This window comes from Neopelma chrysocephalum, unplaced genomic scaffold (assembly GCF_003984885.1).
Source record: "Neopelma chrysocephalum unplaced genomic scaffold, ASM398488v2 Primary Assembly neopelma1_129, whole genome shotgun sequence".
Classification (NCBI taxonomy): Eukaryota; Metazoa; Chordata; class Aves; order Passeriformes; family Pipridae; genus Neopelma; species Neopelma chrysocephalum.
In genome coordinates this window covers 288,708-303,094 of record NW_020897791.1, presented here as the reverse complement: position 1 = coordinate 303,094, position 14,387 = coordinate 288,708, and the positions used below count along the sequence as shown (strand labels likewise).

Below are 14,387 nucleotides of genomic sequence, written 5' to 3'. Positions count from 1 at the left end.
GAAACTGTTTTATAGGGACTGAAACTGTTTTATAGGGACTGAAACTGGTTTATAGGGACTGAAACTGGTTTATAGGGACTATAACGGTCTGGATGAGCAGCAGAGCCTGAAGCAGACAGGAATTCCAGCCCTGCAAAGAGCACCCAAAGCTGGATCCATCATGGAATTCCTCTACACAGAGACAGGGAACGGGAACCTGCTGTGGTACCTGCAGCTCCTGCCAACTCCACAAATGATATCCATGAGGGATGTCCCCGATTCCAGCACCGATCCATGTCCCACATATCCATGGACACCTGCACTTCAGAGCAAAAATTCCTTAATTTAATTTTGAGCCCATGAGAATTAATGTCTAAACAAGACCAGGGGTCCAGAGACTCAGGGTTCCTGCTGTTGGAGTCATTATAGTCCTCTGAGGAAAGGTGCAGGGTTTGAAAATAAAACATTTCCTAGTTTGGAATTGTTGGGATTGTTCAGCCTGGGAAAGAGAAGGTTTCGAGGTGACCTGGTTGTGGTTTTCCAGTACCCGAAGGGAGCTGGCAAGAAACACGGAGAGGGACTTTGGACAAGGCCATGGAGCGACAAGACAATGGGGAATGGCTTCAAACTGCCAGAGGGCACCGTTAGATGGGATATGGGGAAGGAATTCTTCCCTGGGAGGGCGGTGAGGGGCTGGAATAGAATTCCCAGAGAAGCTGTGGCTGCCCCTGGATCCCTGGAAATGTCCAAGGCCGGATTGGAGGAACATGGGAAAGTGGGAGGTCTCCAGCTTTTAAAGGGACTGGGAACCAACGGCAGCTCCCCCGGGCTCGGATCACAAGGAGACGGAGGCTCCTGTTACTCCCGCCCTGAGCCGTGTTCCGACCTGGGAGCTCTCCTAGAGGACACCCAGCTCGTGGCTGAGCCAATCCATCGTTGTTCCAGGGACAGCTGCATGGGAACACAGGGAATTTGAAGGCTTGGGATCTCTGTAACATTCCACTCTGGTGCATAAATTGTCCAATATGTCAACACACTTCGGAGCAAAAATTCCTTCACTGAATTTTGAGCCTGTGAGAATTAATGTCTAAACAAGACCAGGGGGCCAGAGACTCGGGGTTCCTGCTGTTGGAGTAATTATAGTCCTATAATTAGTTGGAGTAATTATAGTCCTCTAAGGAAAGGCTCGGAGAACTGGGATTGTTCAGCCTGGGAAAGACAAGGTTTGGGGGTGACCTGGTTGTGGTTTTCCAGTAGCTGAAGGGAGCTGGCAAGAAACATGGAGAGGGACTTTGGACAAGGTCATGGAGCAACAAGGCAATGGGGAATGGCTTCAAACTGCCAGAGGGCAGGGTTAGATGAGATATGGGGAAGGAATTCTTCCCTGTGAAGGTGATGAATAGAATTCCCAGAGAAGCTGTGGCTGCCCCATCCCTGGAAGTGTCCAAGGCCAGGTTCTTCAAAGCCCCTTCCAACCCAAACCATTCCATGATTCCACATTTCTGTGCCCATCCTGCTTTTCCTGGCACATGGGAAGGGTGTCTGTGCTGCTGGGAACAGAGATGCAAAGACCAGGAGAACTCCAGGAGCTGATGGAGTGACTCCATCCTGCAGTGACATTAAATATAGGATTGGAGTGACCTGGGTGCTGGATTTTTTTTGGATCACAGGTCTCCTATGGAGAGAAAGCCAAAGAAACCCAGATCTCCACCATCTTCGGGTGTTTCCTGCACTCAGAAGGTCTTTTGGAGTCTGAATTTAAACCTTGGTGTACTGGTCCTTCTCCTTCTGCCCTAAAACAGGGATTCGTGTGTCCTCCCCAACATTCCCTGTCAGGGATATTTGGCTTTTCCAACCCTGTTTGCCCTGGTTTAAAAAGAAAACAAGGACAGCACCAACCCCAAAGCCCTGCCCAGGACAAACAAAAGTCCCTTTGTTTGCTCCAGGCATTGGATCCAAGTGGAAATCTCGTTAGGGAACGAGCAGTAACGGGTTTGCTGCCCTAATTATGGCTCTTGGAGCTGTTTGTTCTGTAGGAACGGATGAAAACGGGGGTGAAAAATTCCCTGCCCTGCTCCCTCTGGATTTTGTAACTTCCTCTGCCTCTTTTCCTCGCTAATGAGCGATGGGATAACGAGTTATCCGTTAATTTGGGAGGGAATGAGAGGGAGTCATGGTGCAAACCTGGTTGTGGATCCTGCCTGTCCCACCTCCCATCCCACTCTTGTCTCCAAACCAATCCTTTGGGAGTGCAGGTGTCCAAGGATGTGTGGGACATGGATCGGTGCTGGGATTGGGGACATCCCTCATGGATATCATTTGTGGAGCTGGCAGGAGCTGCAGATGCCACAGCAGGTTCCTGTTCCCCATCTCTGTGTAGAGGAATTCCATGATGGATCCAGCTTTGGGAGCTCTTTGCAGGGCTGGAATTCCTGTCTGCTCCAGGCTCTCCTGCTCATCCAGCCCATTTTTATCCTTCTTGGCAGCAGAAAATCAAAATAACTGTTAAATCTATGAGGGTGGGGAGGTGCTGGAAGAGAATTCCCAGAGAATCTGTGGCTGCCCCATCCCATGAAGCATCCAAGGTCAGGTTAGACAGGGCTTGGAGCAACCTGGAATAGTGGAATATGTCCTGCCCATGGCAGGGGGTAGAACTGGATGGTCTTTCAGGTCCCTTTCAACCCAAAAAATTCCATGAAAAGCAGCAGCCGGAGGAATAAGAGCGGTGTTTTCAGGTTCTCTTTGCACTGCCATTCCCAAATTATTCTGAGAAGAGCATCCTTCTGCTGTTTCAAGTCTCTTTTGACCCTTTTTTAGGAGCAAAAAGCTGCTCCATTTTAATCCCTGTCACCCAGGATCCCTCCAAGACTTGGAAACCAACTCCCACATAAGTTGTTGTCTTTTCCAGTGAGTCCATCAGCGTTCCCATGATCCCTTTGGGATTGAAGGAGACCAAGGAGCTGGATTTGCTGGTTCCACTGAAGGTGAGTTTTGTGCCCTCGGTGGATGGAAAATAAAACATTTCCTAGTTTGGAACAGCTGCAAAAAAAAAAATTCCTGGGGGAGAACCCGACTCAAAACATGGGAAAGTGGGACATGAGGGTGTGGAGATGCTGGAGAGCATCTGGAAGGAACAAGGAGATGGTTTTCCCTGTTTTCTTGTGGGCAGAGCTGGCAAATTGCTTGTCCAGAATTGTCCAAAATCAACCTTTAAATCATAAAAATCTGTTTTGAAGGGGTCACTCAGGGTTTTTCTCCTGTTTATTTTCCCATCCAGGATTTCATCAGTGAACACTATGGAGAGGAAGGTGTCCTGTTTGAGAAAGAAATCAAGGAGTTCATGGAGCTGAGGCAGGTCGGTGTGCCTTGGGATGCAAAGTCTGGCTTTGGATTGTCCAGGATCACTCCTTGAAAATGCCACATTTTTTCTCTGGGATGTCTCTTCATCCTCTCTCCAAACCGTCCCCTTATCCTTGTGTTTTGGGATGCAGGATTCCCACCCTGGAGCACCTCGGCTTTGATTTATAAATTATAAAATACTCCAGACTGATCAGTAATTGTTTATTTTCCCTGTCCTTGATGCCCTGGTTTAGGAATATTAGTTTAACCCTGGCAAAGCTGAACAGCTGCTCCTTGTCCAGCTGGGCCTTGGAGAAAAGGAAGTATAAAACAATCTGGGAAAGGAGGAAAAAAATCCTATTTCTTCCCTATATAATTATATCCTAGAAATATATGTAAAATACATATATATGTATTTTTTAATCCTATTTATATATATATATATGATGTATGTGTACATATATATAAAATATATATATTATATATATATTAAATACAATATATATAAAATACATGTTATATATATCGTATATAATATATTATATAATATATATTTTATATAATATATTACATATATAATTATATATATTTTATATACATATTTTATATATATATATGTAATTATATTTATTTTATATATATATAAGGGATCTTAAAGACCATCCAGTTCCAACCCCCTGCCATGGGCAGGGACACCTTCCATTAGCCCAGGTAGCTCCAAGCTCCATCCAACTTGGCCTTGGACACTTCCAGGGATGGAGCAGCCACAGCTTCTTTGGGAATTCCATCCCAACCCCTCCCCACCTTCCTAGGGAAAAATTTCTTCCCAATAGCCCATCTAAAGCTCCCATATTTCAGTTTGAAGCTGTTCCTTGTGTCCTGTCCCTCCATCCCTTGTCCCAAGTCCCTCTCCAGCTCTCCTGGAGCCCCTTTAGGCCCTGGAAGGAGCTCCAAGGTCTCCCTGGAGCTATCTCTTCTCCAGGCTGAACCACCCCAATTCTCAAGGAGTCTTTTTGGGGGTTCTCAGCCTGTGCCAGGGATCTCCCCCCTCTTTTCCCAAGCCCACCTCTCCTCTCCCATCCCGCAGGCCATGCGCACCCCGAGCCGCAACGAAGCCGGGCTGGAGCTCCTCATGGAATATTACAACCAACTGCACTTCCTCGACAGCCGCTTCTTCCCTCCCACCAAACCCCTGGGGGTCTTCTTCCACTGGTTAGTGCCGCTTTTCCCGATCCCGCCTGGGGCGCTGAGGGAGTTTGGGATCAAACCCCCGCCACGACGGACACGAGATCCGGGTTTGCCGGTCACGGGGGGGGGTTAATTAGGGGAGGAAGGGGGAACATTAATTAGGGAGGGAAGGGGGAAATGTTAATTAGGGGAGGAAGGGGGAACCTGATGAACCGTGATGGGAATAGTGGCTCCCACATAGAATCATAGAATCAGCTGGGTTGGAAGGGACCTCCGAGATCATCAAGTCCAACCCTTGATCCAACCCCACTGCAGTTCCCAGCCCATGGCACTGATGCCACATCCAGTCTCATGTTAAACACCTCCAGGGACAGAGAATCCACCACTTCCCTGGGCAGCTCATTCCAATGGCTGATTACCCTCTCTGTGAAGAAATTCTTCCTAATATCCAACCTACACCTCCCCTGACACAGCTTGAGACCACCCCCTCTTGTCTTGCTGACAGTTGCCTGGGAAAAGAGACCAACCCCCACCTGGCTACAACCTCCTGTCAGGGAGTTGTAGAGAGTGAGGAGGTCTCCCCTGAGCCTCCTCTACTCCAGGCTGAACAGCCCCAGCTCCCTCAGCCTCTCCTCACAGGACTTGTGCTTGAGTCCCTTCACCAGCCTCATTGCTCTCCTCTGGACCTGCTCCAGGACCTCAATGTCCTTCCTGAACTGAGGGGCCCAGAACTGGACACAGCACTCGAGGTGTGGCCTCACCAGCACTGAGTCCAGGGGAAGAATCACTTCCTTGGACCTGTTGGCCACACTGTTCCTGATCCAGGCCAGGATCCATTGGCCTTCTTGGCCACCTGGGCACACTCCGGTTCCTGTTCAGCTTCCTGTCCATCCAAACTCCCAGGTCCCTTCCTGCCTGGCTGCTCTCCAGGAGCACTGAAAACCCTCCAGGCTCCTCCTGCATCTGTGGGCAAGGATAGAGTGGTTTGGGTGGGAAGGGACTGTCAAGACCACCCCGTGCCAGGTGGGTGGGCAGCTGTTGATCATTGCCTTCTCCTTCCATTCTCCTTCCCTCCCCCAGGTATGACTCCCTGACGGGGGTGCCATCCCACCAGCGGGCCCTGGCCTTCGAGAAGGGCAGTGTCCTCTTCAACCTGGGGGCCTTGCACACCCAGCTCGGGGCGCGCCAGGACCGCGCCACCCTGCCCGGCCTCGCCCAGGCCATCGACGCCTTCCAGAGGGCAGCGGGTACGTGGGACCCGCCCGCCTCAGCCCCCCAGGAGGGGAGGGCACATGGGGTCTTGGGAATAAATCCTGGGAGGGATTGGAGTGAAAGGATGCTGAATGATGGCTGTTTCTGAATATATATATATTATGTTTGTAATTATATATACTATGTATATATAATAAATGTGTTATATATAATATATGTACACTATATTATTTTATATTTTATGTGTTATACATAATAATAGACTCTTGTATATATAATATATACAATTATATATTAATATAATATTAATATTCATATACTATTATCTATTAGAGGATAATATATCTAATATTATATATTAGATATTAGATATATATTAGATATGTTAGATATAGTAGGAATATAGTATATATATACTATATAGTACTATATCTAATATATAGTAGTATATATACTATCCTATAATATACTATATATACTATATTATATTACTATATAACAATATATATACTATATATAATATATATACTACAGTATAAAGTATATATATACTATATATAAAATATACAAGTATATAAAATATACTATAATATACTAATATACTATATAATATAGTATATATAATATATACTATACTATAGTTTATATACTATATTATATAGTATATAGTATATATACTATATATACATACTATATATGGTGTATATATATAGTATATATACTATAGTATAGTATATATAATATATACTATTATATATACTATGTATTAAATAATATTAATTTACTATATATATTATAGTAGAGTATATATACTGTTATTTATTTTTATTATATATAATATAATATATGTTATATAATAACATATTATATATGCTATAGTATTCTATATAATACATAATTATGATATATTATATATTATATAATATAGTATTCTATATAATATATAATAATATATTATGAATATAAATCTAAATCTATTATATATTATTATATAATTTATATATATCATTATATATAATATATATTATGCATATAAAAATATATATTTTATATATATATTATTCTAGAACTATTTAGTTTCAAAGGAAAACAGGTGTGGAGCCATTTTGCTTGGTGTCATCTGCAGCAATCCAGCACCATTAAAGCATAAAAATAACACTCCAGAAAATGTGTAAGGGAAGGAAGAGACAGAAAGGAAAGACCTAAATATTCATATATATATATATTCATATATTTATGCTGGATCCAGCAATGAACCTTGGTGGTCGCATCTTCCATGTGTGTTGGTTGAAGTGGTGGCCACAGTCCTGTCCCAGGGGTGCTCTCCATCCCTGGAGGGTGGGGGACTCCTGCCTTGGGGGTGACATGTTGGATGTGTGGATGGAGTTTCTCCCTCCAAAAGTCTGACCCTCCTGCTTCCGAGGCCGGTGACTCCCGGGAGCTTCTCCCTCCTGCAGGTGCCTTTAACTACTTGAAGGAGAACTTCTCCAACGCTCCCAGCCTGGATATGAGTGCTCCTTCCTTGAACATGCTGGTGAGGCTGATGGTGGCCCAGGTCCAGGAGTGTGTCTTTGAGAAGATGACCTTGCTCCGTGCCCAGAATGACTTCCTGGCCCGGCTGCAGCTCGCTCAGGAGGCAGCAAAGGTGAGGACTTTGGGGAGGAGAGGACTTCATAGAATCAATTAGGTTGGAAAAGACCCCTGAGATCATCAAGTCCAACCCGTGCCCCAACCCCACCTTGGCACCCAGCCCATGGCACCGAGTGCCACGTCCAGGCTCTGCTGCAACACCTCCAGGGACTGTGACTCCACCCCCTCCCTGGGCAGCCCATTCCAAGGGCTGATCCCTCTCTCTGGAAAGAACTTCTTCCCAATATCCAACCTAAACCTCCCCTGGCACAGCTGAAGGCTGAGCCCTCTTGTCCTACTGCTGGTTCAAGGGAGCAGGGCCCGACCCCCCCGGCTCCCCCCTCCTGTCAGGGAGTTGCAGAGAGTGAGGAGGTCTCCCCTGAACCTCCTCCTCTCCAGGCTGAGGCCCCCCAGCTCCCTCAGCCTCTCCTCATGGGAATTGTGCTCCAGACCCTTCCCCAGCCTCGTTGCTCTTCTCTGCACCTGCTCCAGCCCCTCCATGGCCTTCCTGAACTGAGGGGCCCAGAGCTGGACACAGCGCTCAAGGTGAGGCCTCACCAGTGCTGAGTCCAGGGGCAGAATCCCTTCCCTGCTCCTGCTGCCACACTCTTCCTAATCCAGGCCAGGATCCACTGGAGTTTTTGGCCCCCTGGGCACCTCTGGGCTCATGTCCCGCTGCTGTCACCAGCACCCCCAGGTCCCCTCCCTCTCCAACCGCTCTGTCCCAGCCCGTGGAGCTGCCGGGGGTTGTTGTGGCCAAAGTGCAGGACTCGGCACTTGGCCTTGTTGAACCTCACACTGCTGCACTTGGTGGGATGTCACTGTGGTCAGCAGAACCCTCCAGGAGAGGACAACCCGCTGCTGGTGTCCTCCTGATGGATGTCCTCCATCTCTTGTCTCCTCCCTCCTCCCAGGTGGAGGACGTCTACTCGCTGGTGCACCAGACCATGACCCAGCCCCACGTGAAGGACTATGTTCCCTTCTCCTGGACCACCATGGTCCACGTCAAGTCGGAGCATTTCAAAGCCCTCTCCCACTACTTCGCTGCCATCGCCCTCTGCGACTGCCCCGGTGAGTTCCCACCTTGGAAGGAGCTTCCTGCTCCCCTGGGGGGGATTTCCAAAGAAGGGAGGCATGAACAGGTAGATGGATCCAAATCCTGGAGGTTTTGGGATGCTCTGAGGAGATGGATCCAAATCCTGGAGGGTTTGGGATGCTCTGAGTAGATGGATCCAAATCCCAGAGGGTTTGGGATGCTCTGAGGAGATGGATCCAAATCCTGGAGGTTTGGGATGCTCTGAGGAGATGGATCCAAATCCTGGAGGTTTGGGATGCTCTGAGTAGATGGATCCAAATCGTGGAGGTTTTGGGATGCTCTGAGTAGATGGATCCAAATCGTGGAGGGTTTGGGGTGCTCTGAGTAGATGGATCCAAATCCTGGAGGTTTTGGGGTGCTCTGAGTAGATGGATCCAAATCGTGGAGGTTTTGGGATGCTCTGAGTAGATGGATCCAACTCCTGGAGGTTTTGGGATGCTCTGAGGAGATGGATCCAAATTCTGCAGGTTTTGGGATGCTCTGAGTAGATGGACCAAATTGTGGAGGTTTTGGGATGCTCTGAGTAGATGGATCCAAATCCCGGAGGGTTTGGGATGCTCTGAGTAGATGGATCCAAATGCTGGAGGTTTTGGGATGCTCTGAGTAGATGGATCCAAATCCTGGAGGTTTGGGACGCTCTGAGTAGATGGATCCAACTCCTGGAGGTTTTGGGATGCTCTGAGGAGATGGATCCAAATCCTGGAGGGTTTGGGATGCTCTGAGGAGATGGATCCAAATGCTGGAGGTTTTGGGATGCTCTGAGGAGATGGATCCAAATCCTGGAGGTTTTGGGGTGGTCTGAGTAGATGGATCCAAATTGTGGAAGTTTCGGGGTGCTCTGAGGAGATGGATCCACATCCTGGAGTTTTTGGGATGCTCTGAGCTGTGGATCTACTTCATCCACTCAGCAATTCCTGCCCAGCAGATTTCCTCCCCATTTCTGGTTTCCACAGGGAAAAGTCCTCCTAAAAAAAAGGAACAAAAAGGTGCTGTAGGGATGTCACCTGCTGTAGGGATGTCACCTGCTGTAGGGATGTCACCTGCTGTAGGATGTCACCTGCTGTAGGGATGTCACCTGCTGTAGGATGTCACCTGCTGTAGGGATGTCACCTGCTGTCCCCTTTGGGGCTGGGGGGCTAAATAGGTGCTAAACCTGCCTGCTGACCACACCAGTGTCCTCAGCCCACCATCCTTGGAAGCACCTCGTGTTGGAGGCTCCAAAAATTAAAAATAACCCCCAAAATATCTTGAGTTTCCCATGGTGCCAGGAGAAGTGGGGTTGGTACCAGAAATGAGTGATCTGGGCTTGCGCACTTTGAAGGTGATACAAGGACAGAATCCCTGCTATCCTGAAGTTCATGGGAGCTTGGCCATGGAATTGTCTCCCATCAGAACCAGCCATTGCTCCCCAAGTATCACATGCCATTTCCATGGATTTTCCCAAACTTGGTGCCAGGAGAAGTGGGGTTGGCACCAGAGATGAATGCTCTGGGCTTGCACACTTTGAAGGTGATACCAAGGCCAGAGTTCCTGCTATCCTGAAGTTCATGGGAGCTTGGCCATGGAATTGTCTCCCATTGCTCCTCAGGCATCACTTTTGGGGAGCTCTTTTTGGGCCTGTTGTCACCTGCACTGCTCAGCTTGTGGCTGGTGCCAGGGCTGATGCTGGGGAATTCAGTTCCCAAGCTCGTGGCTGGATGTCCCGGGAGCCTCAGGGAGGGTGGGGTGCTGGCAGCAGGGCACACACGTGGCTGTGCCAGGCTGGTGCGTCTCCATGGAATCTCTTGGAGTTGGGATGTGGGATGTGCCCCGTCACAGTGTGCCCAGGTGGCCAAGAAGGCCAATGGATCCTGGCCTGGATTAGGAACAGTGTGGCCAACAGGTCCAGGGAAGTGATTCTTCCCCTGAACTCAGCGCTGGTGAGGCCTCACCTCGAGTGCTGTGTCCAGCTCTGGGCCCTCAGTTCAGGAAGGACATTGAGGTCCTGGAGCAGGTCCAGAGGAGAGCAACGAGGCTGGGGAAGGGACTCAAGCACAAGTCCTGCGAGGAGAGGCTGAGGGAGCTGGGGCTGTTCAGCCTGGAGAAGAGGAGGCTCAGGGGAGACCTCCTCACTCTCTACAACTCCCTGACAGGAGGTTGTAGCCAGGTGGGGGTTGGTCTCTTTTCCCAGGCAACTCTCAGCAAGACAAGAGGGCTCAGTCTCAAGTTGTGCCAGGGGAAGTTTAGGTTGGATGTTTGAAAGAATTTCTTTCCAGAGAGGGTAATCAGCCATTGGAATGGGCTACCCAGGGAAGTGGTGGATTCTCCATCCCTGGAGGTGTTTAAGATAAGACTGGATGTGGCATCAGTGCCATGGGAACCGCAGTGGTGTTGGATCAAGGATTGGACTTGATGATCTCGGAGGTCCCTTCCAACCCAGCTGATTGTCTGATTCTATCATTCTATCTCCATCTGTGCTGTCGCCGACACCCTGGAAGCGATTTTGGGTCCGGCAGAAGATCCGGGGGTGGGCAGCAGATGGGCACGGTGACCTTTGGTGCCACCTCGATGCCTGGTGGGTGGCTGAGGAGGCTTTTTGAGGCCTGGCTGCCAAAACTGGTGCTGCCAGATTGTCCTGGCACCCTCCCCCGCTCCGGAGCCTGCCCCAAAATCCTCTTTCCCGTGTGGGTGTTGCAGGAGGATTGATCAGGGAGACAGGAGAGAGTGGGATCTTGTGGGGCTGGAGCAGCTTAAAGGCAGAAGCAGGAGAGGATGATGATGGAGATGGGTTTGGGTGGGGATACATAGGACAAGGAAAAACCTTTCCCAAAAAAATTTGGAGGCTGTTTGGTGTCCTGGTAAATTTAAGGCACTGAGGGAAGCAGAAATCTGCAGGAAACGCCTAATTTGGGGAATTTTTTTTTTACCTGCTGTTGGGATCTGCCTCTCCCTGACCTCCCTGTCACAATAACAACTCTTTTGCTCCCGTAACCAGCTGGCAACAAACTCCTTACTCTGCAGATTAATCCCTCAGGGAATGCTGACATGGCAAGAGCTGGCACGGGCAGAGCTCCCAGCCCTGGACCTGCCACTTCCCAACCCTCTGGATGCCAATGCCAGGCTGCTCACCAGGCTTTTGGGATCCTCTATTTGGCCCAGCAAAGCTCCCTGGAATTTTCTGGGTTGCTTCTTATCACGCTCTGTGCCCAGGGAAGGAGATCCCTGAGCCAGAGGGGATTAGGAACAGCTTTGGCTGGAAAACTGGAGTTTAAAGAGCCCAGTGTGGGGCTTGGAGAGCCTGGGAGAGTTGTATCCATGGCCATTTCTCCATGGAAAAACTCCTTGGTTGCACTGGGAGCTCTCTGCCTGTGCAGGGTTCCCTGGCACAGCAGGGAGGGCTCAGCTCCCTAATTAATGTATTAATTACACTTTAATCAGCCTGTTCTTGAGTGACAGGCTGGGAGAGCTGGGAGTGTTCACCTGGAGAAGGGAAGGCTCCAGGGAGACCTGAGACCCCCTTCCAGTGCCTAAAGGGGCTCCAGGAGAGCTGGAGAGGGACTTGGGACAAGGGATGGAGGGACAGCACACAGGGAATTGCTTCCCACTGCCAGAGGGTTAGATGGGATATTGGGAAGGAATTCTTGGCTGGGAGGGTGGTGAGGGGTTGAAATGGAATTCCCAGAGAAGCTGTGGCTGCCCCATCCCTGGAAGTGTCTAAGACCAGACTGGATCAACCTGGGCTAGTGGGAAATGTCCCTGCCCATGGCAGGAGGTGGAACTGGATGATCTTCCAGGTCCCTTCCAAGCCAAACCATTTCATGATTCTCTGGTTTGTCTCCACCTCCAGGTGGGGAAAACCCAGGGCTCCCTGTTTCCGATCTGCTTCCAGATGGGAGCAAAGGAAGGAGGGAGGCGAAAGAGCCGGATATTGTGCTGTGCCCAGGACAAATCCTGCCCTTCATTCCAAATCCTGGTGGAGTTTTGACTGGGATAACTCATCCCTGTGCCCATCAGTGCTGTCTTGGTTGTCCCAGGCTTTGGCTGAGCAAGAAGAAGGTGGTGCTGAAGTTATTGGGGCCACCTGAACACGAATGTGGCTTCCTTGTCCCCACTGCCAGGGGGTTCTGGGTGGCCCTGACCTCTCTCTAAGCCCATTTTCCCACCCTTTCCCTTCCCACAGTGCCTTCGGAATCTGAGCTTCCAGAGCAGGAGAAGGCTTTCATGCAGTTCCATGTCACCATGCCAGAGGGACCATCGCTCCATGTCCTGCTGCAGGATCCCGAGGAGAGGAGGAAACTGGGTGAGCACATCTCTGGGGACAGAGGTCATTTAGGATCGGTGTCCACAAAGGGATGGGATGGAATTTTGGGGCGATCTCTCCGTGCAAAGACACTTTTTGGTGGGATTTCTTGGCAAACAGGCTCTCCTGGGAGGGCAGGAAAGCATCACAATCTCCTTTAGGGTGTTGAGGACCAACTCGTGGTGCCTTCACCAACCTGGCCAGCTGTGTTTGACAGTGAAACCTCCGGGTGTTCTGAGCCAGGTGACATCACCCTCATGGAGAAATCCATAGGGACATGAAGATCCTGGAAGCTCCATGGCTTAGGCTTGGCTTGACTTGGCTTGGCAGTAAAACCTCCAGGTGTTCTGAGCCAGGTGATATCACCCTCCTGGAGAAATCCATAGGGACACGGAGATCCTGGAAGCTCCTGGGCTTGGGCTTGGCTTGACAGTAAAACCTCCAGGTGTTTGGCAGTGAAACCTCTGGGTGTTCTGAGCCAAGTGACATCGCCCTCATGGAGAAATCCATAGGGACACAGAGACCCTGGAAGCTCCTGGGATTGAGCTTGGCTTGGCAGTAAAACCTCCAGTTGTTCTGAGCCAGCTGACATCACCCTCCTGGAGAAATCCATAGGGACACAGAGGTCCTGGAAGTTCCTGAGCTTGGGCTGCTGACTTGGCTCGATAACAAGGCACAGCAGATGCTTCAGGGGGTGGCATTTTTAGCTGCAGCAAAAAGCTTGGGAGACAAGAACCTCCTCCCATGTGGATTTTCAGCTCCAGGGGAAGAACAGAACGTTGCTTATTCAGCTGAAGTCGTGTTTTGGCAGCTCCTCAAGCAAGCTCAGCACCCTCATTTTGGGGTGTCACCTCCTGGGGCTCTTCCCCCTCCTTGCAACATGTGGGAAAGGAGACAGTTCCCACCAGCAATGAGTTGGGCAAAGTCCTCTGGGCTCCTCAGCCGGGTTTCACTGGGGATGGGAGGTGGAGAACCTCCCAAATGAACCCCAAAGTCAGTGTTGTGGTGACACCAGCCCAACACCCGTTTGTACCACATTCCAGCTCTTCCTGATTTTCCTGTGGGGAATCAACGTCAGCTGGTGGAAAATGGATGTGCAGCACCAACCTCAGCTTGGTTTTGGTTTAAAAAGGAAGGGAAGAAGCTCAGGGAGGGTGTGAATTCCCCATCCCTGGAAGTGTCCAAGGCCAGGTTGGATGGGATTTGGAGCAACCTGGTCTATGGAAGGTGTTCCTGCCCTTGGCAGGGGGTTGGAATGAGATGATCTTGAAGGTCCCTTCCAACCCAAATTATTCTATGGTTTTAAACTGGTGGCATTAAAATCATCTCCTTGGGAGGATATTTAGTCCCCTCTTCCCTTATCTCCTGATCTTTTAAGATTGTGTTTTATCAGACATATTATATTCCATCATCTTTGATAGAGTGGAGCCAAAAGCTTGCACAACTTCCAAAGCCAACCTCTATTCCTTATATTTTTCTATTCCTTAGATTCTTCTATTCCTTAGATTCTTCTATTCCTTAGATTCTTCTATTCCTCATATTCTTCTATTCCTTATATTCTCCTATTCCTTGTATTCTCCTATTCCTTATATTCTTCTATTCCTCATATTCTTCTATTCCTCATATTCTCCTCTCCCTCATATTCTCCTCTCCCTCATATTCTCC

The 14,387-nt window shown here is 49.2% G+C and overlaps 1 protein-coding gene across 10 annotated transcripts in view; it reads left to right on the top strand.

Annotated features, from left to right (window-relative positions):
- RHPN1 (rhophilin Rho GTPase binding protein 1) overlaps positions 1 to 14,387 on the top strand; it is a 40,561-nt gene that overhangs the window by 19,164 nt on the left and 7,010 nt on the right. For all 10 annotated transcript variants that reach the window (XM_027698558.1, XM_027698557.1, XM_027698562.1 and 7 more), the window contains 7 exons: positions 2,888 to 2,963; positions 3,257 to 3,334; positions 4,406 to 4,530; positions 5,587 to 5,753; positions 7,176 to 7,363; positions 8,262 to 8,418; positions 12,603 to 12,722. In XM_027698558.1, coding sequence (XP_027554359.1) covers positions 2,888 to 2,963; positions 3,257 to 3,334; positions 4,406 to 4,530; positions 5,587 to 5,753; positions 7,176 to 7,363; positions 8,262 to 8,418; positions 12,603 to 12,722 — 911 coding nt within the window. The remainder of the gene's footprint in view (positions 1 to 2,887; positions 2,964 to 3,256; positions 3,335 to 4,405; positions 4,531 to 5,586; positions 5,754 to 7,175; positions 7,364 to 8,261; positions 8,419 to 12,602; positions 12,723 to 14,387) is intronic.